Source organism: Diadema setosum, chromosome 12, assembly GCF_964275005.1.
Source record: "Diadema setosum chromosome 12, eeDiaSeto1, whole genome shotgun sequence".
NCBI lineage: Eukaryota > Metazoa > Echinodermata > Echinoidea > Diadematoida > Diadematidae > Diadema > Diadema setosum.
This window is the reverse complement of record NC_092696.1, coordinates 5,713,552-5,741,483: the sequence shown is the minus strand read 5'-3', so window position 1 is coordinate 5,741,483 and position 27,932 is coordinate 5,713,552. Positions and strand designations below refer to the sequence as shown.

Below are 27,932 nucleotides of genomic sequence, written 5' to 3'. Positions count from 1 at the left end.
TGGATATATGATTGTCTTTTTTACCTGGTTGATTCCTTCATGTGATTAATACCTTCTCATGGCATCGATAAAACGATAAGTTTTCAACACAATCGTCAGTCATGATTAAATGCCAAAATATGTCTTGCTATGGTTTAAAATAGGGTATAACTTATAAATCTGAAACTGACTTACTTTGTTGGACAAGGGAACTGGGTGGTATTTCACATTGGGATGGTGACCCATGATTTCCATGATTCCTCCAAAGCAGGGGGTGGGAATTAGAATCGTGTCTGAAATGGGTCAAAAGAGAAGTCGTGTCACCAGAATCACATGGGAAGGCAAAAAACGGACACCATTTTATCTGCCTCATTTTGTCCGTCACCGTGCAATGACGTAAACAAAATGCTTCTATTTTGGGAAATTGCATGCATGTAAGGGTGGAAATGAGTTGCTTGCTTGGTGGAGGTCTGTGCTCTATGAGTGCTTTTCTAGTTGATAATTAGTTTCCCAGATATTTGTGCCAGTTGGAGAAGCAAGCCCTCTAGCAGACATGCCAGTTGGTTTTATAGTTAAGTTCCGTTGAGGTTAATGCCTTCTGGAACTTCATAAAATTGTGAGTTCTCGTGGGAAAAGGAAGAGAAGTCGACCTACTTGAACATTGAACCTTGGACAGATAATTCCTATGACAGCGGCTCACACAAAACTAGAAATGGGGAGGTTGAGAATACAGCCCTTTCAGACATAAAAAAAACAAGGAAAAGTAGAAATTACGCGGTGCGTAATATATGTCCCCGCCGGAAGTAGCATTTTGTAGCAAAATGTACAATGTAGGTCAAAAATCAAGGTCAAAGGTCAAAGAAGACAAAGGTCAAAATTCTGTGTAGAAGTTTTGAAGCACTCACCTAGTGCCATCACATAAAGCAAACGGAATCAAAATCGGGTAAGAAATGGCGAAGGAGTAGCATTTTGTAGCAAAATGTACAAAAAATGTAGGTCAAAAATTAAGGTCAAAGGTCAAAGAAGTCAAAGGTCAAAATTCTGTGTAGAAGTTTTGAAGCCCTCACCTACTGCCATCACATAAAGCAAACAGAATCGAAATCGGGTAAGAAATGGCGAAGGAGTAGCATTTTGTAGCAAAATGTACAAAACAGGTCAAAAATCAAGGTCAAAGGTCAAAGAAGTCAAAGGTCAAAATTCTGTGTAGAAGTTTTGAAGCCCTCACCTAGTGCCATCACATAAAGCAAACGGAATCGAAATCGGGTTAGAAATGGCGAAGGAGTAGCATTTTGTAGCAAAATGTACAATATAGGTCAAAGGTCAAGGTCAAAGGTCACGACTGAAATTCTGTGTAGAAGTTTCAAAGCTCCCATGTAGTGCTATCATATAAAGCAAACAGAATCAAAATTGGCTCATAAATGACAGAGAAGTAGCAAATTGAAGATTTTGATCACACACGGACGCACACACGGACGGACACACGGACGGACAGACGGACGGACGGACACACGGACACACACACGTACGGAGCCCGTTTCATAGTCCCCTGCTCGAACTCGTTCGGCGGGGACAAAAAAACTTTCTTGTAATCATCTTTATGAATCGCGACTGTAATCATGTTTTGAGTTATTGATTTGAGTTCTGAGGTACAATCTTCTTGACTTGTCAATCAAACTTGCAAAGTGCGTGCTAGCTAATGCAGTGCAGACAGATTGCATAACATTTCACACGGTCTGTGGGCGGAAATACAAAATGTAGGGTCAAGCTATAAGCTTCGTCTCCTCTATCATGTTTTGGAGGTTAAGCCTTTCAGATGGAAAGTGCGCACCACGAATCGAGCAAATCAAGATCTGAAAATACTTTGGGCCTTGATTTGGTAATCAATGTTCTAGAAGTGTGATTACAATAATTTGCTTAACCCCTTAAATGCAAATATCTCAATTTCAATCATGATTCTCCAATTCATTCATTCATTCAAGTGTAGGGCACAGTGTGCCTGGTTGATACCATTTGCTGACTATAGCTAGTCACCTGGGGCGAACAACAAGGGATCGGCATCATTCACCTGTTTTCTGCTCAGTGAGACTTGGGACTCAAACCCGGTGCTCTTGATTATAATTGTGATTACAGGACAGATTTTTCTACCATCTGAAAGGGGGAATAGTGACATCAATGGCATACAGTAAAGGCAAGTGAGGTGTAATAACAGACAGAGTGAGAGAGATACATTGTAAACGATACATAAACAAGTGGTGACATATGAACATGTGGTGATATATGAACAATCTATTTTGCTGGTACTACCGCCTTGTAGATCCTGTGAAGCTGTTATCTCAATGACGCTTATTAATTTCACAACTACCAGTACCAGTACTGAAATATTAATAACACTAGACAAGTTGCTCATGAATTTGATACACAATACACAGGTGCTCAAAAAGTATAGCACATTTGAGCGAAATACATATTGTATTCATACACATACTAATAATGCAGGTGATTTATTGCGTAACATACTCCAATATATCATGTACCGGTAGTACTAATAGCTGTTTTTCCCTTCCTGTACCAGGGACTTTGGACAGAGTGTACAGCACTGTGGGTTTTTTTTTTTTATGCCTATCAGCACTCAAAGCATACAAAAGGTTAAAGTGATTATCTTAAAGGTGCATGGTCCCGGTGTTTTAGTCAAATGCGTACACGGGCGCACGGCGCAAGTTTCCTATAGAGACCTACGCTCCTCTTTAGCGCTTACGCTTTGGCCCACTTTCCCGAGTCCGAAGAAGTCCGATTCACTGTAGTCAGTGGTCGGATCACAGTTCGGCTCATGATTCGGCTGAGGGGGATGACAGCTTTAGCAAACTTCTTTTGTGATGTCATAATAACAAGCACATATGCACGCATCCTGGCATTACTACAGACTGCGCAATGCGCAGAAAAGACAACGAAGGCAACGTTACTTAGCAACAGCTACGCATTTTACTCTTGATGACAGCTCAACTTCGGTAATCTTTGTATCAATGCTAACGGTGATCGGCAGTATCATCAACAGCGCCCTCTACACTACCGGGACTATGCCCCTTTAAGACACTCCTTAGCTTGTCAGGATGGATTCTTCTTTAGAGGATGCATCTCAAAGCTGGAGAAAAATTACAAGTCATTTTGGAAATGAGAAAAGAAACGTGCTGGGAAATGATGCATTTTTTAATCTTTATTTTAATAGTTTTTTGGTTTATTATTATTATTATTTTTTTTTACTTACCTCCTTCATCACATATTATGCACAGTAGATTCGCAATCAGAGGCAGAACCCCATTACAGACACGAATCTGTGGAGCAAACAATCAAAATGAAAAGTTTTAGATGATAACAGCCCTTTTCTCTGATTCATCATCACATGGCACAAGCTAGTTTGATATCTGTCTTTATCAATGCATGAATTATCATTCTTTATATTCTTTATATTTTATATATATATATTTTTTTTTTAATGGGAACAGTGATAAAAAAAAGAAAAGAGAAGGTACCATCTAAAGGACATTACCGGCCAAATGATAAAGACTTGAAATTGTGAACACCAGTAGTATAATTGTTCATAGTGAGGAACAAGGACAATCTCTTTCTAAACAGTCAATTAGTAGACACTATCTTTGGTATCAAGCATGTGGTATTCTTCGTTCAAGGCACACAAAGGTTGGGACATCAATAGCAGAAGATTTGGCAACACCACAGGGGTGCAAAATTGATGGATTGGCAACTTGAAGGCAGTTATGAGAAAGATTTCTTTGTCACTCCAAATGTGCTGGGTATAAAATAATACGAGTACATTCCTTCTTTATCATTTCATTCAAGGCAAGAGAGTGATTTTGCTGTATAGACACTCGGGAAGAACTTACAATGTTCTGTTCTCTCACCATTTTCTTTCTCGTCCCAGCTCTATCTTCTTTGATATCCAAGACACACAAGCTTATCACTTTCACTCACCAACATATTCTGTATACTTTGGGACCTTGTTCAACAAGTTGTGCTTAATTTAGTTCCCTCACAACATTCCATGCACAAGTTCATTCAAATTGATGAATTCTTGTGTCGAGTTGTTTTTATCACAACTGATTGACAAATTGCCCTTCATTCAATGTAACCTAAGCATTGATTATGCCTTATGATTTCTTGTTATCATGGCCAATACTAGAACACTGAATAATTGATATTCATTAAATCTACATCAATTAAAGGCAAATTGTCAGTTGCAATGCACAAATTTACTGCAGTTTTGTAAACTGATACATTCACATGTTTCTACAATTGTACTTGTAGTATTTGACTTGGTGTCAAACGTTTGTGGAAACAAACAGAAACTGAAGGCCCCAGTTCCGTGATATTGGCTGATCGAAGAAGTCATCAGCAGTTTGATACTGAGCAGGTCTTATACAGTACCTTGGAAGTGGGCTCAAAGATATACAAACTTATACTTGCCCCTCTGCACTACTGCCAGCAGATTGCCAGTGATGGGCTCTGTGCAGCTGGAGTACATGGACAGATGAAAACTTCATCAGGGTTTATAGTCATCGATCTTACCGGATCTTGCCCCAAATTTTTTTAGAATTTGTTTTGAATGTGTTGATTGAAGTGCTCTCTACTACACACGAGTAGACTATTCCATTCCGATATCACTTTTTGAGAAAAAGAGGATAACCTCAACTTTGTATTGACAGGCTTCATCAAAATCTTGAATCAATGCCCTCTTGTTCGGCTGCAAGATGAAAAGGTCTCGGCTATCATATCTTATAAAGTCACCTTGTCTGGGTCAAGTTTCTGAGGAGCCTTGGCCACATCCGCTAGAAACTCTGCCAGGACCTTTCGGAAGTCTGCCATCCCCCTGCCATCCTGGTACACCAACGTCGACCTGCTCACCTTTGACAAGTCCACTGTCCTCACCTGTGCAGAAGACGCAAGCATAACTTGACCCGTTCAATACTGAATTCTGAAATCCCCATTAGACTTAATACACAGGCCCCCAGGTTCCTGTATGGAACGGGTTAAATGCAGTGAATACGACTAGTGATTACATAAAACAGACACTAAGTTATCTAGTTTTGTCTGGCATGAGGAATGGTGTTTCTGAGCTGTACTCTTCGTTAAATTTCTTTAAAACCCGATGAGGACTAGTCCCGAGTATACTCGGGCAGGTGTCTATGGGAAATGTGTGTTGTAGCAAAATCGTTATCCTCAATGGATCAATGATCACTTTCCATGTTCAGCTTTAAGAAAATAGGATTAAAAAAAGCTGATGATTTGTTGAGCTTTTAAATCTCGAGACCTTTCTTTTCCTGCCGTTCACTAATTTCCCTGTCTCCTCCCTATATATATATACATATATATATATATATATATATCTTTTTTTTTTCGACTGCTTCTATTGATCTGCTGTATAAATTTGCCATGTAAGTTCTATGAAATCTCACCTTTACTTTTACTAGAACAATGTTTTGGATCTTCCAGTATTACCTGACCATTTTGGCCCACACTGCAAGCAGTGGTCATACCTTCTCCAACATGAGGTCACCCAACAGTCTGTTTTCTGCCATGGCTAGTTGAATGATACCCTGAAAATGAGAGAGAGAGAGAGAGAGAGGAAAAAAGGAAAAATGTGACAGACATTGACAGCCTGTTGCCTTAATACTGGGAAAAAAAAATGCAAACTGGTGAGGAATGAAGGGGGGGGGGTGTGGTGGGAATTAGAAATGAAAGCATAAAGAAATATACTTGGATGGTAGGGAATTCCAAAATGCATGTGACGAGGTACTGTTTTATATAGTAGGTCGTGTTTAAGGGTCATATGAAACAAAACAGCTGTTCTCGAAAGAACCGAGATATAGCCCCCCCCCCCCCCCCCACTTCATTAGGGAGTTTTTGCAAGCGTGCTGTGTTAACTTTGCTTCTGTTCATATTAAATCCAAGAAACGTCCCGTCCAGGGGAAAATAAGTACAGTATTCGGCCAAAATAGCGTTCGGTCCCAATGCAGCTGGGCAGGAGTGAGCAAGCCAGCCAGCCAGCCAATCAGCGATCTTGTCCCCACGCCTCGGTCCTATAACTACAGGAAAGCAAAACTGCTTAGATGTGGGGACGGGAGTCCGAGTACGGGGACTGTCACATTTGATTGCTTCCGCGTAGTCTCGGTCTTCCCGTCGTGTAGCGAAAACTCCCTCGGGCCTAATAGCAGCTTGCTCAGGAAAGGTTGCTGATCAGATGGTGGGTGATCCAGTGTCAGCCGATTCCTGGGTGTGTACAGTTCTGGTCGAGGTGAGGATTTAACATTGTTAGCTTTTAACATTTTGCAAGATATTCAGAAACCACTCTATAAAGATGTCAAAGAGCATGCAGTTCTAATTAGCGGTATCAAAAGTTTATTCGATGAAAATCGGTTTTGAAATGGCTGAGATATCAAAAAACAAGGTAAAACAAAGAGTTCCTAATAAAGTTGTGGCATGTCGTGTCGCCTTTTATTATTTTTGGTAGCACTTTTTTGGATATCTCAGCCATTTGAAAACCAATTTTCATCAAATAATGTTGAATCCTTCTTAAAATTACATGCTCTTTCATATTTCATAAGAGGCTTTTCATTATCTCACTTAGAAATGTTCAAAGCATGAATCCCCACCTCAACCAGTAATAGTATTGTACAGTCCCTTTAATTTTAGAGTTTTTAATTTGCATTTGATCTAGACAAATTTAGCTTAGTCTATATCAATCTTCATCCGAGGAATGTCTGAAGTTAAGAAATCGTGTAATAGACAAGGAATTAAATTAATGAACAAGTAGAACTAGAAAGTTTATACAGTACAGCAGAAGCAGAGAGAGTCTCTTTAAGTAGAACATGCTTTGGCCTTTGTTAATTGAGTTCATTGCATTCCTCACCCGTGGATTATCATCCTTGTGGTAGTTATTCTCGATGTTGAAGGGACTGGGACCAAGCGCCGGTGGCGTTTCGAAAGATAACATTCGGTTGATTCTGCTGGACAGATCGAAAAATGTCATGTTTTCTCTGCTCCCTCATCAGCTTTGAAAAGTGCGTCGCCTATAGCTAGTTGCAGCTCAGCTGATTACTGTGTATGGATCGTATGGAATGGATCGGAAAATATATCGGCTACCAGCTACTGCGCGCGTGACTGTCGACTCAGTCCCGTATATCTAACAACTGCGCCACCATGGGATGCGGAAGGGGGATCCACCGGCACCTGCTGGTAGCTGGCGCCGCGCCTCCTAGGCTAGGCCTACCCACTGCAGGCATGGCAGGCTAGTTCTGCAAGCCGAACCCGCCGGCGCGCCCGGAGGGCCAGGAGTAGCTCAATACACTGCATGCATTGTGTATGGTGTGTACTCACGAGGAAATCTGGACCCTGGGCTTGTCCTTGAACTTTGAAGCATCCACCATGAAACCGGTAACGCTCCTCTAGCCAGCTTGATCCGTTTTCAGATGGTCCATCGTCATATATGTCACGGGTGATTTCTTCCTGTCCCGACCTTCTAATTCGATCTACCGTTACTTAGGCCTACTAGATTCTACACGTTTACAAAGCATAAACAACTCGCTAGTCAACGTCGTAGGCGCCTACTCAACAGCACAGAGCAACTCGGGCTCGGTATGGAAGTGGAATTGGCCGAAAGAACAGCCCGTGTGTTAGCGTACGTGGACCCAGTGCGTGAGTCAAGTGGTAAAGTCGAGGCAAATCTTTACCATGAAACCGAAAATCCCCAGGTAATTCAGCCTATTTTATTAGTATTATCATCATTCAATTCATTGGAGTAGCTTGCTTGAGTAGAGCTTGCTCTAGGTCAAATTCTTTTCAGTTGGTCAAGCGTGCTAATTACAACTGTCCATGACAGTTATGACAATGTCAAATCATGGACATCGTACATACAGATGCAGATCGGTGGACATTCATCACTCGTTCATGCACCTGTTTAATCTGTCAAAAGTGTCACAAAAGCATTTTAAAGGGATGGTACAGTTTCGGCTGAGATGGGGCTTGAGGTTTCCAATGTTCTGTGATGATGATTTTTTGACATAATGAGAAAAACCTATGAACTACGGTAAAGTCTAATTAAGTATGAAAAAGCATATCATTCTATTTAGAGGAATACAAAGTTTATTTGATGAATTGCATGGTTTTGAAATGGCTGAGATATAAAAAAACAACAACAAAGAGATCCTAACGTTAATAAAGGTGGGCCGGCCCCACCTTTTATCAGAGACTCCAACCCCAAGCACCTTCGGATCTGGAGATTCTCCCGCCCGAAACCCCTATCAAACGGGAGACTCTAAGTTGATGTGTGCGAGGCGCGAAGTTCCTTGGGTTCTAGGCAGTGGCGTATCTAGGGGGGGGCAAGGGGGGCACGTGCCCCGGGCGCCACTCCTTGGGGGCGCAAAAAAACGAAAAAAAAAAAACGAAGAAGAAGAAGAAAAAAAAAAGAAAAGGAGAAGAAGGAAAAAAAAAAAAAAACTCGCCCGGAAGGGGGGAGGGAGAATGGTGGGGGGGGGGGGGGGGGGGGGGGGGGCAGAAAACCAAATCAAACAAGATAAAAACAAAACATGATGATGACGCGGACAAAATGACAATGTTAATTGTGTTCACACAAAAATTCCATGTTCTGTGAGCTGAAATACAAAAATTTTCGGCTCGGTACGCGCTGCGCTCGCTCGCCAAAATTTATATAAAAAAGAAGGTAAGAACAAAATGTGATGATGACAAAATGACAGTGTCTATTGTGTTCACACATGTCATTTTGTATTTAGCAGGCAAAATGTTTCACGGAGCAGCGGCTGCAATTTCGTTCTGAAGCGATCGCCAATTGGATCAAAAGAAGGCGCCAACGGTTTCGAACATACAGGGGGGGGGGCGCAAAAAACCCCGAATCAAACAAGATAACGACAAAACGTAATGATGACGCGGAAATATACAAATTTTGGCTCACTCGCTCGTACTAATTTAGAGTATTTTTTTCAAGTACTCATTTTGTTGGTGTAAATTGTTATCTATAAGGCCGTCACTATATCTTGATTAGAATTGTAAGATTTAATAAGCAAAAAATGACAAGAGTTTGATGATTTGTGAGCTGAAATACAAAAATTTTCGGCTCGCTCGCTGCGCTCGCTCGCCAAAATTTGTATAAAAAAGAGAGGAAGATAAGAATAAAATGTGACGATGACGCGGACAAAATGATAATGGCTATTGTGTTCACTCATGTCATTTTATATTTAGCAGGAAAAATGTTACACGGAGCAGCGACTGCAATTTCATTCGTTCTGAAGCGATCGCCGATTGGATCAAAAGAGGACGCCAACGGTTTCGAACATACGGGGGAGGGGGGCGCAAAAAAAAAATAAAAAAGATAAGAAAAAAACGTAATGATGTCGCAGAAATATACAAATTTCGGCTCACTCGCTCGTACTAATTTAGAGTATTTTTTCAAGTCCTCAGTTTGTTGGTATAAATCGTTATCTATAAGGTCGTCACTATAATTGTGAGATTTAATAAGCAAAAAATGACAAGAATTCCATGTTTTGTAAGCTGAAACACAAAAATTTTCGGCTCGCTCGTTGCGCTCGCTCGCCAGAATTCATATAAAAAAAGATAAGAACAATACGTGATGATGACGAGGACATATAAAAATTTCAGCTCACTCGCGCGCACTAATTTAGAGTATTTTTTAAAGTCCTCATTTTTTTTGGTATAAATCGTTATCTATAAGGCCGTCACTATATCTTGATTAGAATTGTAAGATTTGGTAAGCAAAAAATGACAAGAATTCCATGTTTTGTAAGCTGAAATACAAAAGTTTTCGGCTCGCTCGCTGCGCTCGCTCGCCAAAATATATCAAAATTCATTACATTTAAATCACCCTCAAAAGATCCCTTTTAAGTGCCTGAAAAAGCATCATGTGGACTTTGTTTAAAGTCCCTACCGGGATGGTGGTGGGGTTGAACACTTTTTCAGAAATTAGGGGCGCAATTTTCGTGCTTGCCCCGGGCGCCGTTTTCCCTAGATACGCCGCTGGTTCTAGGTGTTCTCTGGTGCTATCTAAGGCTTATTTTTTCAACATACAATAGAAATAAGTAAGAAATCCTTTCCACCGGGAGACACAGAGCCAGGGCGGGAGAAATCAAATCTCAAACAGGAGAACGGGAGATTTTGCAAAAATGGGCTTTCGGCGGGAGATCTCCCGTCGAAAACGGGAGAGTTGGAGTCTCTGTTTTATTAGGATCGCTTTGTTTTACTTTGTTTTTGGATACCTCGGCCATTTCAAAGCCAATTTTATCAAATAAACATTGAATTTCATTTAGAATTGTATGCTTTTTAGCATTTAAAGTGGTTTCTAAGTATCTCGCAAAAAGTTAAAAGCTGAATTCTCACCTCATGCAACCAATACTAAAACCAAAGCATTAAGCATGTATGCTTTCCTGCAATGATCTTAATCATCATCACCGCCGACAGCCAGCCTGGATACGGGACGCTTTGAAAAATCTAAAAAGTACATGCACAGAAAAGTGGATTCTAATTCTAGTAATTCTCTTAAATCAAGAAAAATGCATATACAGTTGCAGTGTACATTGGTAAATCGCTCAAGTAATTTCATTTATTGCGAAATGCACATACTTTACACTTTTTTCGCATATTGTTCCAGAGTAAAACATGGACAGTAACCATAGATGACATGTATACTATCTCATCATTAAACCATGTTACATGCTTGTTCACAAGTGTCCACTTCAGTAATCTTAAATTTTGTGACAAGAAAACTGTCATATTTCGGGTTTGCTGCTCCCTTTCATCGGTGTTTACTCAGAGGCAGTTGAGTCTGAAAAGGTACCTCAGCAAAATAAGACCGCAATGAGGGAAATATTTCTTTTGTCAGTGACAACGCACGATTACACAGCTAGGCCTACTGCACTAGCTCTGATCTGGTAAGAATGTTGCATTACGTGAACCACAATTTTGAAAGCTATTTTCTTTTTCCCTTTTTTATGCCTCCGCAACGAAGTGGTGCCGGAGGCATTATGTTTTCGGGTTGTCCGTCCGTCCGTCCGTCCGTCCGTCCGTCCTTCCGTCCGTCCGTAATGAATTTTGTGGACAAGGTAACTATCAAAACCTGTTGAGGTATCCTAATGAAACTTGGCATGTATGTGTATTAGGGGGTGAAGTTGTGCCTATCAACTTTTGGGTGCACATGCGCAAGGTCAAAGGTCAAAAGGTCAAGGTCAAATACATAAAATTTCACTATTTCCACCATATCTATTGAATGCCGGAAGATATTTTCTTGAAACTTAGTGTATACATGTATTACCCAATTAAGATTCTCCGGTGAAAGTTTGGGTCATGAGGTCAAAGGTCAAAGGTCAAAAGGTCAGGGTCAAATACATAAAATTTCACTATTTCCACCATATCTATTGAATGCCTGAAGATATTTTCTTAAAACTTAGTGTATACATGTATTACCCAATTAAGATTCTCTGGTGAAAGTTTGGGTCATTAGGTCAAAGGTCAAAGGTCAAAAGGTCAAGTACAAATATTAAAACTTCTTTTTTTTTCTCCATACCTTGGAAAATTGTTCAAGGTATCTTCTTGGAACATAGTATATACATATACTGACTGGAAGTGATTATCTAGAGAATGTAGGGTTCATGGGGTCAAAGGTCAGGGGTCAAAGGTCAAGTGCAACACTTCAAAATTTTACTATTTCCCTCCTATCATGCAATGCCAGCAGGGTTATTTTTTTTTTTTTTACACTTGGTGTATGCATACATGTGTAACCTAATAGAAATTCTCTGGAAAGTTTTTTTTTTCTTCTTTTTTTGCCTCAAAGGTCAAAAGGTCAAAGATCAAGTGAAAGTGCTGAACTAACTTTTTCCTCCATATCTCGGAAGTGGCTCAAGTTATCTTGAAACTTAGTACATATTATGCATATTCTACCTGAAAGTGATTATCTTATGAATTTTAGGGTCAAGGGCCAGATGAAAATGGTAACAATTTACTATTCAATTCAGAAATTGCACTTTTTCTCCACACCTGTACCTTGAAAATTACTCAATGCCTAAATGTATGAATGGGTCAAAGTCGAGTTAAAGTCCTTAAATCCCTAAATACATGCTCTCCTATTCATCCAATTAAACCTAGGTCAAGGAAGGTGAACATTCAACACATTTGTGACAAACTTGTCATTTCAATATTTTGCCAATTTTGTGAAAATGTAATCACACATTGTCCACATTTACTATCTAGACCTATTGGGAAAATCATGCATTATGGCGGAGGCATACCAGTCGCCAAAGCGACATTTCTAGTTTCTTCTTTTTCTATCTCCCCCTCCCCTCTTTATCTCTCCCTCTCTCTCTTTTCTTTTCTACAGGGCATTGTCGATTTGTGTATGTCACAAAACACTCTGATTTCAGATGTGCTCCTAGAAAAGGTTTGCAGTTGATCATTCATTCTCAGTCTTATTTTATTCTTTCCTGAGTAGAGCTGCCAACCAGAATGATTTTAAATACTTCTAGTGCATCTTTTTATCCAGCCTGAGAAAATGTTTTGTTCTGATTTGTTTCAGCCTTTGTATTCATAAGAAACAAAAACAAAATGTACATCAACAAGCATTCCTTATTTTGAATGCCATAAGTATGGCAGAGTTTCAGTTTTTAGTGCTATGAAAGATCAATGCCTTAATCATACTTAACACCTAGATGCCGACTACCTTAGTGTTTCCAGGGTGCAGAAAAACAAGAAACGATACTTTTTTGTGAAAAGTAATTGCAGGATAAAAAAAGAGAAAATCTCCAAGAATTTTAATTTTGCAAAGAATATGGAAAGAAAAGCCATCTCATTGAGAGTGATTTGAAGTGTATTTGATGATATCAATGCTCAGTTTAAATCATTGTGTGCTATGTACTTATTAAACAGGCTGGAAAATATTGATGAATAACTAAAAAAATGCAAACAAACAAATTTAACTAAAAATTATGAACAAAGTTAAAGTGTAAGGCCCAATTTTATTTGTTGTTGAGTTCATTCTGCTCCATCGTTTTTTATTTAAAGGTCCTGTTTACCTTTGGGAGTGCCAGTGATTAAAAAAAAAAAATGTTCAAGATATCATATTTGATGCATATGTGTAGGTCAGTTGTATTCACAAAACATCCTACCATATAAAATGTTCGCACTTGGCAATAAAGCCTGAAATATAAGGAGATATCACTATCTTTCTCAATAAACCATAACAGTAGACGGTTTAGTCTGGAAACATTTTTATTAAAGCTATTGTTCACATTTTATATTTAACAATTACTTAACATTGACTATACTGATTCAAATTTTTACATTTGTTGTTTCCATTCCTAACTCACCTTTTAGAACCATTTTGAAATACTAAAGCTGGGTTTTTGTTTTATCTGCAAATGGTAAATAATGCCTTTAAACTTCTGTTGTGATTCCTGCGCAGCTCAACCAGCCGGATGTGATGCGATGGGAGGAAGGGATGTTGGTGTACACCGAGAGGAACGGTGCCAGGCGTCTCAGGGTAGCCTTGGCGGACTTCCTCACGGAGCAGACGGGCGCCCCCAAACCTCTCGACCCGGACAAGGTCAGGTGTCCGTGTCTGTCTGCTTCCACATCTTCAGTCCAGAGAAGGGCCATCATTAGGCTTGAGAACTCGTATGAAGTTAAACTACCACGATCTTTACTACACCTTTGCTTTTTTGACAGGAATAACATGCAACAAACTATCACCCTCAAATAATATGGATTACTGGGTATGCCATATATTTTTCAGGGTTTCTATAGAGTCTGGTGCTATTGGCAAATTCAACAACATGCAAATCTAAACTCTGGTCCCAGCATGAATGCAACGCGCATGCCTCTATTTACTGTTCTCCGCGATTGCTAGTCTACAAGTAACCGCTCACAAAATTGTCTGGAAGTTCTGCTTCACGAAAAATTATACTCACTACATGTATGGCGTATACAGTATCACACGGTTTGGGTATTACTGAATTCTATCACAACATGGTTGTATCATCAGCCTGAAATATATGGCTTTATATTCATGCACAGGGGGTTTGACAAAACCATTTTTGTTAATTGTATCCTTGTTTATCACATAACTTGATTTTGTTACTTCACAAATTATTTCAAATTATATGCAACATGATCTCAGGTGTGAGGTCCCAATATTTTCCACCATCCCATTTCAGAAGTTCTTTTTTATTTATTTTTTCTTCTATATGTATAAGACTGTATGGAAAGCAAACAATGGAAAAGTGTGTTGTAGTGTATAGAAGTCCCAAGGTAGTCAGATATTTGTGTATATTCAGGCAAGGCTTCATGATATTGCTGTTCATTCAAGTACAGGATAAAGTTTTCATAATTGTTGCTCTTTTTTCTTTCTTTGTCCCAATACTTTCTACAGTTCTGCATCATGAACGGAGTTACAGGAATTATGAATCTTCTCTGTTTTGTGCTGTTCAATGACGGAGGTGAGACTTTCCTTCACCGAGTTTGGTTCGAAAATATTTTCAGATGAGTGAATCAGATACTCAAGGAATTTTGATCCTGCAGCTAGCAAAAAAGGGGAAAAAAATGATAAGTTTCTGGTTATGAGATTGTTACTACGGCCCATTTCATTTTAAATGTTTGCAATTATCATATTAAGATGCAATGATTACTGCAAAACGAGGAATGTTCGCGTGCATTTTCATTTCGCGAGAGCCAAGATTCGCGAAATTAAAATGCACGCAAAAGTTCTTGTCTACACTACATGCATTGAATGTTAGAGGCAACTTGCGAAAATTTCATGCCCCGAAAAAGGCTGTCGGCTCCAATTTGCGAAAATTTCATGCCGCGAAAATATTGTGTTGTACACTACAGGCTATGACAGCACTGAATTGATGATTGGCATACAGCCAATTTGTAACAATCGACGGTAGACCAGAGTACCTGGATGTTAAAAACTCTACATCAACTCAAGACCCGTTCACTTTCGGTCATGATTGTGCGTGAGTCAAGTCTGGAGTTGCGAGTAAATTGCACTGTGTATGTGACTTTACTTACAGGTAAAAGGGTGAATTTGTTTATGCCAGGCAATAATGTGTGTTTTCTTTTTTATTATTTCATTTTCTTGTCCGATGTCCACTCCTTAGACACTCTGCTATGTCCAGCTCCTTTGTACTACTCCATTCCTCGTGACATCATGGACGTAGCAGGGGTCAAGATTTACCCTATCAAGCTCAGCAGCAAGGTAAGAACAGAAATTAGTACATGTGAATTTTTTCCCATTTCTGTTGCAGCTTGAGTGAACAGTTTGTTGTGCAAATGCCAATCAAAGACAAGCGTGTTAAAAGTTGATTATTCTGGAAGTTGAAAAGGGGAATAAGAAGCCACATGAAAAAGAAAGAAGAAATAAAATGATGGTACAAGTGTAATAGCAAATGTAAGTCACAACATTATTCATGCCACCTATCTGAGAATAATGATGATAAATTCTCTTTTCCATTTGAGCATTTTCACTGAGATACTGATCACGAGATATGTTCGATATATTTTTGTGTGTGCATGCAGGGGTCGCACTTAACTTTTCTTTTAACTAGCCAGGCGGACTACCTAGAATCAATTTTGATACTGAAGCAATATTTTGGCTAGCCAGATGGACTAGTAGCTTCAGAATTTTATGATTTTTGGCTAGTCCGACATGATTTTGGGTGGCCAATGGCCAGCGGACCAACGCCAATTTCGAACCCTGGCATGAGTATGTGCTGTAGCGGATGACAATGTGAGGTATTGTTAGCAAGTATTACACGTAGGCATGCCAAATATTTGCCCTATATTTGCTAGACTTCTGTTTAGGAAGGTACATGTAGAACACACGATACGCCTGCTGTCACAGCTCAGTGACCAGTATCAATAGATCACCAATAGTCAAATGATCCGATAACCTTGTGTGCATGTCGATCATAAATGTGTAAACATTCCTTGCCATGACAATAGTGTAGCATTCCAGACGTTTTCATAATTCCACATCATCAGGGGTGTATCCGGGACTTTTTCTGGGGGGGTCGTAATCAAAATTTTTGGACCTTTACCTTTGCGAGGGAGCGGAGCGACCGAGCGGGGGGAGGGTGTGGGAGGGGGGTGTCCCCCCTCCCACCGTAGGGAGTTTTTTAATTTTATATCTTAAAATGGGGCCATTTGGTGCATACAAAAGTGACTTTTTTCGGCATGGCAGTACGGCTTAGAAATAAGGTAAATTATGGCATATTAAAACTAAGTTACGAAATTTACGAGGTTTTTGACAATTTGCTGGAACACCGGTCACTTTTTTTTCCCTGTTGTAGGCCTATATAGAGTAAAAAGCCCTCAAAAAACAAAAATGTCTTTTACAAAATGTGGACCATTTGAAAATTTTTTTTTTTTTTTTCGTACGACCCTCCCGACCCCCCCCCCCCTTGCATACACCCATGATCATGTAATCATTAGCTCCATGAATAGATTCGTGGAATTTATTGTGGTCCTTGAGCAGAGCAAGGAGGTTTAAGAGAATGGAGTCACAACCATCTTAATATTTCCTTCGCTAGATGTTTAATGCCACCGGTCAAAAATATTTGAAGCATGTATCAAACTGGACCTGCCGCGCGCAGAAAGGAAGACAATTGCCTTGTGTCTCATTGCACAATCACCAGCCACTTTCTATGAAAGATATATATGTCTTTGTGATGGTAATTACTTTTTGCCATATAAAATGGTAAAAGACATGGGGATGCGTGAGTAGAAATTGGGCAAAATATGGTGAAATAAAAATAAAAATTACTTGACTGGGCAAGCCCAGGCACAAATCTATCCATAAAGTATTATACTTGAAGATTATTCCATATCAATTCATTTGTGGGAATTGAATGGAAAAGTGATAAAACCGGCTTTCCAGTATGGTACAGGTTTCAACACTTTCACTTGTTACAGCTCTGATTTACACTTTTGCCCAAATTTCTGGACGGGATTGTGAACAGGGGTAGGGATTGTACTTCTCCCAAATAGCCTTACGACCAGACTCTCACATTACTTTATTTGTTTTGTCGTTCATTCATTCATGTTTTTGTTTTTGTTTTTGTTTTTGTTTTTTTTTTTTTTTTCAGCCTGGTCCCAATGGTGAGAAACCCTTTGAATTGACTGTGGATCACCTGAAGGCAGCACTGGAAAAAGCCACTCAAGAGGTAATAGGATCCTTTCTTCCTTCTTCTTTGAAATCATCATCTTTTATTTTCATTTAAAGATACAGGTTGTATGATTATTCAATTGCAGGCGGGAAAATACCTAGAACATATTTGGATTCAATGAATACAGAAGTATCAGTCGAACACATCAGTGATGATTGTTCAAAACCAGACAATCTGTTAAAAAAAAAAACCAGAAATCATGATTTTTGTGCTGTTTAGGTGAGGTCCATGTGGCGTCACTGAATATTTAGATGCTACAACAATCATGTTGTTACATCCACTGAACTTACTCCTTTATAAATTAAAGAAAGTGGAAAGGAATGTTTTCTGAAAGAAACACATTCCCTTGACTTAATTGTTACGGACATATCGTCGCTGGGGCGACAAGACCTCGCATCTACAAAATGTCAAATGTTCAGGAGAGCCAAAAAACATAGCGGCCAAAGCACTATAGGGAATGGGATAGCCTTTCCTTTGACATGCTGTGGTGGCTTCATTTTCGGAATAAGAAAGTTGGGATTTGGACAGGACATCACTTAACCCATTATTTGACTATTTATCCAAAAAAGTCATTTTCACCAAAATTACAGATACAAGGTCTTGTCACCCCAGCGACGATATTTGAAATGTATGTCATCAGCTCCCAGGAGCCCCCAGGAGTTTTTCAGGGACAGTATGTGCAGAAAGTTTCAAAAATAATCAAGTAGAATTTTACCCAGAATTTTACCTGCAAGATATTTGATGATACAAGATCTCCTTGTAAAAAAATTTAAAAACGTGAAAGGGGTATACAGTGGACTCCTGTTATAATGAAGTCCTTGGGACCAGCAATTTTCTTTTGTTATGTCAAAATTTCGTTATAATCTAATGAATAAACAATAAAAGTACATAGAGTTGATAATGTTGCGGCCCAATATTTTACTTTGTTGTAACCGGAATCTCATTATAAAACCGTGTTCATTATAATGGGAGTGCACTGTACGTGTAGTTTTGATGAGTTAATGTTGACAGCCCTGTTTTCCTTGTCATCTGTGCCCAGGGCCATAAAGTTAAAGGTGTCTTTCTGGTCAATCCAAACAACCCCATTGGATGTGTGTACACCAGAGAAGAGGTTCTCACTTACTTGGACTTCTGCAAACAGTAAGATGGGATGAAATTTTTTACTCTGTTTATGAATTAGTAAATCAAGCGAGTACGGTATCTTTATATAGTGTGTGACCCACCACAACAAAAGGATCTGAAAGTCACTGAGAGCTGAGCCGAGAAAGTCGAGTTTGAAGTCAGATCACCAAAATCTGTCAAAACTATCCAATTTCTGTTTTTGTCATCTTATCGTTGTTTTATGTATCATCTATCAACTGCCGAAATTTCGAAGCTAAATGATCAAAGGAAAGGCCGAAATTAGCATTTTTGTAGGCCATGGTTTTCTGACTTTCAATGGAAAAGAAATGTATCTGAAGATTTTGATTTAGCTGTTGCAGATAGACTCCGCCCCTAGCAACGAGGAAGTGATCTTATTGGTCAGTGCATGGCATCCTGGTTGCTGATTAGTTGTGCGTAGATTGCTGGCGCTAAGCTTGAACGAACATTGCGGAGGTTGCTAGGAGCATACCTTCAAGACCTCCCCTTGATAACGATTGCGTTGGAAGGAAAATTTTGATGGCGGTTTTCTTGTAATGCTGATTTTCTTTCAACACTCGACATGCTCTCATAAGATCATTGATATCTATGCAACCGAGTATTTTTATGAGTCATGCTATATATGAAATTAAAGTGGAAGAGTAAGGTTATAATGTCATGTCAGCCTCCCCAGACTTTCGGATCCTTTTGTTGTAGCAGGTCACATATAACAGACCATTGAAGATGAAATTTGTTCCAATCTTGTGTTTTATTTGTTACAATTTCTGTACAAGTTTACATTTCAAATACTTTTATTTTCCAAACTTCCCAATATAAACAATGAGTTAGTCAAAACAAGCTGGTATTCAATAGCAGTCTTGTGACTGTTCTATTTTATGTTAACGAATATTATTACATATCATCTTGTATTTATGTAGAAGTCTATTTGGTCATTTTTCTTTTTGAGTGAGAGGGGGAGAATTTAGACACAGCCTTAAGATGTTTTCTTCTTCTTCTTTTTTGTAGTTACTCTGTATGGAAATTAGTTGTATATGAATATCTAAAAATGCATGAAATTTCAGGCACAAGCTTCATGTCCTCATGGATGAGATTTACCAGTTCAGCAACCACGACGAGTCCGTGCCAAACTCCAGCGTTCTGGGAATTCCCCTGGATGACATGCCTGACCCGATGAGAACCCATGTGTTGTATGGTTTTAGCAAGGTGTGTTGGACTTGCGCATCAAGGAGTTGTACTGTGCCAATTGTGTGTGTGTGTTTGTTTTTGTTTTGTTTTTCTTGTGTGTGGGGGGAGGGGTGTTTCTTGGTTTTGTTTTTCTTACTCCTGTTTTCTCTCTTTGTGCCGCAGTGTAACCCCCCTGTACATTGTATGGCACATTAGTTTTACAAAGAACGAGCTCTTTATGTATTTTGTTTTACATTATTTATCAATATGAAATTTTCAAGGCGATGTAACATTTGAAAGAAATGTTTATGCAAGAAATGCAGTAGGCCTACAGCTATTAAGTGGTATAGAAAATTACAATCTTTGCTGTGATATGAATATATGGCAAATCTGTGGCTAGGACTCTTGATGTACAATATGCAACTATAATTGATATGTGGTGCGCTCTTGTGCATTTGAGCCAAATTTGCTAAGTTGGCAAACCGTCGACTGATTGGGCATGCGAACACAGCAGACGAAGAGTTATTTGGTACTGTACGAGCTGAAATTTTCGCGGTGGTTTTATTTTCGCGAATTTCGCGAATCGCCTTTGAACCTCAAAAATAACAACACGCGAAAATAACAACTAATAGATAAGTACAGTTAGACCTCGCAACCGTGAAATTAACAACATGTGAAAATGTCCTCCTAGTAGCAATTCGCGAAAATATCTGTACGCGAAAATTTCAGCTCGTACAGTAACATAAAATACAAATATAAATGTGACCCTGCATCACAAAACCAACAAAAAATGGCCAGACATGGATTTTTAGTTAAGGGTAGATTCAGAAAGAATAGATTCTAAGCTTTAAAATGATATAACTCAATTCAAATTGACTCTCCCAACCTATCTAAATACTGGAAAGAAAGCACTCGCTTTCGAAAAGTGTGAACTGAGAAAAGAGGCTCTGAAGTACAGGGTCTATTCAAATGCTTAATCTTTACCAAGCCATACTGGCTGTGTGATGAAAGGGACAAAACACAGGATGCTAACCACTGGAGCAACAACAATGAAGGGATTATCAGATTAAGCTGAAATTGAGCATGTCCTATTAACATAATTCTGTCCATGATTAATGCCAACTTTCAAAGCAGTAGCATTATTCTTTCAAAAGTTAGTAAACTTGAAAGTTAAGAATGTACAAAGGATTTCAAGAAATGAAAAGGGGCCTTTAAGATATACCTGATCATTCTACTTTCCTTTCAAAAAGGGTTGTAGAAAAACTGCTAAAAACACACTTTCCCATTCATGTTATGATCCCAAACTACAGAATAATGTAGAAGAAGGATAGTTCTTTCAGAAAGTTTTAAAAACTCAAGATTAACTCCGTTGACCCATTTCACCTTTTTTTTTTTTGAGTCCTCACTTCCCCCCCCCCCCCCCAAAAAAAAAGGGTGCGACTTTTTGTTCGTTTTGTGATGCACGGTAACATTTAATATATGCATGGGCTCACAGCTGGAAAAACAAAACAGAAAAATTTTGTTAGAGCAAGAAATAATTTGTAACAGTTCCATAATGTAATATAATATCTAAATTGATATTTGATTTTCTTTTGGTATTTTTATGATGTTTGGTTGATCAGTTGTGTGTGCTATTGCTATTCCTTTTATCATCCCAGTACAGGTATTTAATTTCATTTAAAGAGAGCTTACATACCAGCTTCATAGCTTATGCTCTAGTTTATATCAACATATGAGGATCTATGTATTATTCTTTCATATTCATTTATAGAGCAGCAGTTTCTGTACACATGCATACTTTTCATTGAAATCTTGGAAGGCTTCCGTGGCGGTAGAGTGTTGGGTGGTAGAAAGCTTAATGGTGCACCACATATTCTTTCTAGGGTATGTGTGTGGCCCTGAAAAGGGACTGGGTAGGCCCTTTTCAGGGCTACACACATACCCTAGAAAGAATACATAGTGCACTGTTAAGACTTCTACCACCCAATACTTTTCATTCTTAGTTATGTTTGGATCCAGTAAGTATCCTTACCAATTACTTGTGATTGCATTTCTTTTTTTTTTTTTTAATTTCACATTGCCATTAACTTATTTGGTTTATTTTGCCAGGACTTTGGTATACCTGGATCTCCTCTTGGTGCTCTCTATACATGGAATCCAGACGTTCTGAAGGTCTGTGTTCGGCTGAACGACTTTCAGCAAGCCGCCAGCTCAGTTCAGATTCCTGCTGCTAGACTTCTGGAAGATAAAGGTTTGTGTACAATGACCTTCCTGGATTCATGATGACAGCTTCTTCTCCATCTTCATCCTCCTCCTCCTCCTCCTCTTCCTCCTCCTCTTTCTCCTCCTGCTCCTCCTCCTCCTCTCCATCCTCCTACATCTCCTCCATCTCTTCTTCCTTCTCCTCTTCCTATTCTTCTTCCTCCTATTCTTCTCTTCTTTCTCCTCTTCCTCCTCCTCTTCCTCCCTTCCTCCTCCTCCTCTTCCTCCTTCTCTTCATCCTCTTCCTCTTCCTCCTCCTCCTCCTCCTCCTCCTCTTCCCTTTCATCACCTTCCTCCTCCTTTTCCTCTTCTTCCTTTGCCTCCTCCTCCTCCTTTTCCTCCTCCTCTTCCTCTTCTCTTTTTCCTGCTCCTTCTTCTCTTCCTTTGCCTCCTCTTCCTCCTATTCTTCCTCCTCCTTTTCCTCTTCTTCTTTTGCCTCCTCCTCATCCTCTTCTCCTCCTTCTCCTCCTCCTCTTCCTCTTCTCTTTTATTTTTCCTTCTCCTCCTTTCCTTCCTCCTCATCTTTCTCTCCTTCCTCCTCGTTTTCTTCCTCTTCTGCTTCCTCTTCCTCCTCTTCTTCTTTTGCATCGGAGATTGCATCTACTTCATCTTAACTGCAGTCCATTCTTGAATTCTTGAAGGAGTATAATACTCTATGCTGAGGCTAAAAAAGTGAGTATTTTACAAAACAAATAGTAGACTTGTAGCTTCATGAATATAGGAGCTACTCAAGGGAAACAGGCTGAGACTATAATGGGCTTGAAGGTCTACAGATGCCTTGTTCACTTTTCTCAATATACTACTTATAATCTGATAGTTCTTCAGCTTTGATAATACCCCTTCAAAAAGGTTCATTCATTTATTAATTCATTCATTCATTGACAATATATATGAAATATTTCCCAGTGCCCAAAGTATGCTAATTTGTATGTTTATCTTTATACTTCACAATTCATTGTATTAGGTATCTTCTTGCAAGTGGAGGAAAAAACATTTGTCCATTCCTTAGTGCCCAAAGGATGTAGTTACAAGTAACCTCTCTCCAAGATGTACCTCAGTGATTAAAGAAATGTTTCAAGGCACCTTCTTCGAAGGACTTTAAATCACTTTGCTTGTACTCTTGACGCCCAAAAGACTGGCTGCATGGTACCTTCTTTCCCACCAACCTGACCAGGCTGAGGGCGGCACTTAATGTTGCCATGGAAACCCTGGATGAGATAGGAGCTTCATACGTCAAGCCCAGAGCTGGGCTCTTCATTTGGGCAGATCTCAGCAAGGTCAGTTTATTATCATTTTCTTTAATCATTGCATGTCTGGCGACTAATGCATTTCAAACTCTCCTGAGCCTCGTAGGCACACACTCAAAATATGTTTCCGTAGGTTTCAATGGTAAATGAACAGGGAGTTATGTCCCCTTGTTGCCAAGATTTTGTGAATTATCTCTAGTTTTGTCAAATGAAAAGCTTGTGCTCTTTATATTTTAGTGGCAATAGGGGACTCTGGAGGCATTCATTTTCTTGTCTGTTTGTTTTCAGCAGTATGTATGATATTCTTTCAATTCAATCATATTCTTTGAGTTCATATATATTGGGTATTTTTCTGTGATATGTCAGTTGTTGTTATTTGTAGATATCTTATAGATAAGATGGGACCAAAGTTTGTGAGTTTACCTGAGCTCCAAGGTTATCATTCAATGTCAGAGTTTGGCATTTAATTGGCAACTGCATAATTCTATAAGTATTGGACAAACTTGAGTCTGTGTATGCATCATGAAAGATGCATTACTGGGATAACCTGACCCAACCCCCTCCTTCCACCCCACTCTCCCCCTCACCCTCCCTTTGAATGTTGTTGGATCCAATGAATGGTGCCTTGTGCAGCATCTATTAAAGGGATGGTACAGTATTGGTGGAGATGAGAATTGGGCTTTTAACTTTTTGTGAGATACCAAGAAAACACATGAAATGTGACCGTGCACCTCAAAACGAACTTAAAGTCGCACACACTGATTTTGCGTGAGGACTGAAAATAAGTGAAATGGGTCAACCTAGCCGAACTTGACTTTTTCATATTTTCTGAAAGAGCGGGTCTTCTTTTACATTATGCTAAAATTTGGTTTCATAAAACGGGCAGGAAAGTGTGTTTTTTTAGCAGTTTATCTCGAACTTTTTTGGTAGAATAGTGTGATTAGGTGTGTCTTTAGAATCCCTTTTTCATTTCTGAAAAACCTTGTCCACACTCTCCACTTTCAACTCTAATAACTTTTGAAAGGATAGTGCTACTGCTTTGAAAGTTGGCATTAATTATGGACAGAATGTGTTAGTGAGGCATGCTTAATTTCAGTTGAATGTGATAATCCCTTTATTGTTGTTACTCTGGTGGTTTACTTCCTGTTTTTTGTCCCATTCATCGCACAGCCAGCACGGTTTGGTAAAGATTAAGCGCTTGAATAGACACTGTACTTCAGAGCCCCTTTTCTCAGTTCACATGTTTCCTGAGTTTGTGCTTTCTTTCTAACATTTAGATAGGTTAGGAGAGTCCATTTGATTTGAGTTATACATCATTTTAAAGCTTAAAGTCTGCTCTTTCAGAATATGGTCTTAACTAAAAATTCATATCTGGCGACTTTTTGTTTGTTTTGAGGTGCAGAGTCACAAATAGTACAGGGCATACCACTTTAAGAGGAATTCAAAGTTTATTTGATGAAAATCAGGTTTGGCATGACTGAAACATCCAAAAACAAGGTAAAACAAAGCGATCGTAAAAAAAGTGTGGGTCCCACACTTATTAGACTCGCTCTGTTTTGGACATCTCAGCCATTTCAAAACCAATTTTCATCAAATAAACATTGAATTCCTCATGGAATTACATGCTCTTTCATATTTCGTAAGAGGTTTCTCATTATCTCACCAAAAAATGTTAGAAACCTGAAATTAGGTCTCAACCAAAACTATACGATCCTTTCAAAAAGAAAGTCTTCTGGTCTGCTATGGCTAGTTTCTTGCAGCTAATACGCTGGAGGAAGAAGCAAAACTAACTGATCATCTCCTGAAGTGCGGGGTTGGTTTGTCGCCCTCTGCTGGCTACTGTGGCGGAGAGTTCGGCTGGTATCGGATCATGTTTGCAGTGCCCCCGCATCGACTCAAAGAAGGTATAACAAAATAATGTCGTTCAAATTCATGATATTCTTCCGTCGAGATGTTTTCATTGCAACTGATTGACAAATTGCCCTACATCGACGTAATTAAGCACTGAATTGATCAGTGTTTTAGTAGTAGCCATGATGAAAAATCCTTATAGTATGCAGCGGGGACTGTGTAATTATTCTAATTCATGAAATTCTTCCGTCAAGATGTTTTCATTGCAACTTACGTCGATGTAGGGCAATTTGTCAATCAGTTGCAATGAAATAATGTTGTGATTTTCTTTTAAAGAAGAAATAGAAAAAGAAGAAGACTGACAATTTTGCTGCCATTAAGAATAAAAACTAGCAACCCATATTCCATGATTTTATTTTATGAGAAATGAGAGTCATATTTCTGTACCCTGAGCTGGAGAAATACAGCATCACACAGCATGACAATCCTCATCGTCAAAGTTTTGATGTTACTGTAAAAGGGGAAATTTTTGCGCATTTCGCGCAACCAGAAGCTAGCGCAAAAATAAAAGCATGCAAATATTCTTGTATGCCATATGTTCCAGTAGTTGATGTCTTGAAACATGGAATTAAAAACATGTGAAATTCTTCTTACCCGGCCAAGCGTGAAAAATTAGTCGAGTGCAAATATCCATTTATAAATGATACACCATTTATAAATGATACACCTTATCCATTTATAAATGATACACCTTTCATCATTTTTGTGGTGAGAACAACTTAAAAATATTTGTTAATCCCCTTTCGTATGAGTCGCCTGCACCTAATTAATACTTTAAATCTGTGGTTTGAATTTATTTTGAAGATTATCATGACTCCCACTTTCTGGCACTAAATTGTACTTTTTTATTTTGTGGGGCTTGAAGCCCGCAGGTATACTCATACGTCTTTGATTCCAGGATTATATCTGTATCATATTTCTCCGTTGTTTGCTGCAAATATTTTTCTGTATCAACGCCTTAGAGCTCCTTGATATAAACACTGTATATATATATTTTTTTTCTTCTTGTTTCTTTCGAAACAATGATACAGTTATAGTAATTTTATCTATTTTGTAAAAAACATATCATTGTGTGTTTGCTCTATTTAAATACTGTACATTATTTTGGGTTGAACCATGATATGGATGTGTCTGTGCGTGGTTGGAGGTGTGTGTATGTGGTTGAGTGTGTGCACGTGGATGAGTTAGTGTGCGGTACACGCGCGCGTGTATTGTGTAGTTATTTGAGTTTGTCTGAAGAATAATATGAGGTATTCATCAATATCATATGAGCTCCCTCGTGGAGACGTAATGAGCTCCTTTATGGAGACAATATGAGCTCCCTCGTGGAGACTTTATGAGCTCCTTTGTGGAGACAATATGAGCTCCCTCGTGGAGACGATATGAGCTCCCTCGAGGAGACTTGGTATGCATTTAATATTCTTGTTTATATCTCTTTAAGATCTATAATGTTTGTTTTATGTTATAAGTGCTGTCTGGGGCAAATTATTTGTATAGGGCCCCATTTCTCTCTCTCTCTCTTCTTTCGATCTTTAAAATAACAACAACAACAAATATCCACTTTTATAGGAAACTTACGAAAGATCATTTTGTTAGACTTGTTTGGGTATTTTGTGAAAGGATTGTCCAGTTTATAGCCAGCCCATCTCAGGACTTCCTGTGGATAGGACAAGGATTCTAAAAAGAAGATACCAAAGATTACTTAGAAACTCTTTTGTGACAAGTTGAAATAATGAGAAGATGCCACAAATTTATTGAGAGAAAAACAATAAACAAAACAAAAACTGTTTGCTGCCTGCTCTGCTGGTAGACAAGAATGTTGATCTCACTGTTATTGGGTGCCTGTAACATATTTTACAAGATATATGCATCAATTTGACCCTTATTGTACTTTAAGTTTGTGGATTGCAACCTTGTATTTGTTTTTGTTTTGTAGTTAAAGTCCATTTTTATTTTGCAATACTCACGACGGACATTTGTAATATTTTTTTTTCTAAAGTCTATGTATATTTTACTGTTCTGTACACATTTCAACATATTCAAACTGGTTTCATGTAGAAATGTCCGCAAGTCAGCCTGCGGTCTGCCTTGGATGACTTTTAATAAAATATAATATTGAACCTTTCAATAAATCAATCAATCAATTCAATTTATGTTTTCAATTGAAGGTTTAAGGATTGGCATGTTCACTGGACTGCTGTCTTTGGCGATCAGCATAGATATCTGGAAACAAATTGACAGTAAATAGTGATTACCTAATCCCCCCAAATCCCTATTGTTTCACCATGGCCTTCTTGTTGGACTAAGGTACATTGCTACACATGAGTGGGCTTGCTAATCTATCACTAGGTCAAGTTTGGGTGCATTGTTGAATGCTGATGAAAAAGCATTGTAAGTTACTGTAAAACATGATATATTCGCGGCACGAAATTTTCGCGAATTGGAGCCGACCGCCTTTTTCGTGGCACGAAATTTTCGCGGCATGAAATTTTCGCGAATTGCCGCTGGCGTTCAATGCATATAGTGTAAACAAGAAATTTCACGTGCATTTTAATTTCGCGAATCTTGGCACTCACGAAATTCGCGAAATTAAAATGCACGCGAACATTCCTCGTTTTATAGTATACTAATCCCAAGTATAGTATTTGTTCATGTATATAAGCTTAATGTGTACAATGATCGAACTTTACATTTTGATGTCTCACATAATATTATTTTATGTCACATCCTCTTAAATAAAGACAGGAGTTAATTCAATTTGTTTCTTTCTTCTTTATTTTTAACCAATGTTGCTCATGTATTCAGGACTGAAGAGGTTGAAGGAAGCTTGCTTGTCCTTCCCAGCGACGACCTAGACCAACATCATGGATGCTTTCTTTCATCATTAGCTGTCCTGGCCTCGTTTGATGCCTGTCCTTTTGGGCTCAGCTGTTTCCAGCTTCAATGATTTACATTATCTGTCCTTGGCAATTACATA

The 27,932-nt window shown here is 38.9% G+C and overlaps 2 protein-coding genes across 2 annotated transcripts; one reads left to right on the top strand and one right to left on the bottom strand.

Annotated features, from left to right (window-relative positions):
• Positions 1-213: 213 nt before the first annotated feature.
• On the top strand, positions 214-27,932 carry LOC140236073 (1-aminocyclopropane-1-carboxylate synthase-like protein 1). Its single transcript, XM_072316042.1, has 13 exons — positions 214-253; positions 7,633-7,739; positions 12,389-12,448; positions 13,469-13,609; positions 14,435-14,501; positions 15,165-15,262; positions 17,151-17,228; positions 18,271-18,371; positions 19,433-19,574; positions 21,645-21,786; positions 22,932-23,074; positions 24,795-24,948; positions 27,761-27,932. The coding sequence occupies exons 1-13, from the start codon at positions 214-216 to the stop codon at positions 27,808-27,810; spliced, it is 1,323 nt and encodes a 440-aa protein (XP_072172143.1). The 3' UTR covers positions 27,811-27,932.
• Positions 2,003-7,036, bottom strand: LOC140236242 (probable inactive 1-aminocyclopropane-1-carboxylate synthase-like protein 2). Its single transcript, XM_072316206.1, has 5 exons — positions 6,899-7,036; positions 5,526-5,585; positions 4,777-4,917; positions 3,242-3,308; positions 2,003-2,127 (listed from the first exon to the last, which is right to left on the bottom strand). The coding sequence occupies exons 1-5, from the start codon at positions 7,016-7,018 to the stop codon at positions 2,003-2,005; spliced, it is 513 nt and encodes a 170-aa protein (XP_072172307.1). The 5' UTR covers positions 7,019-7,036.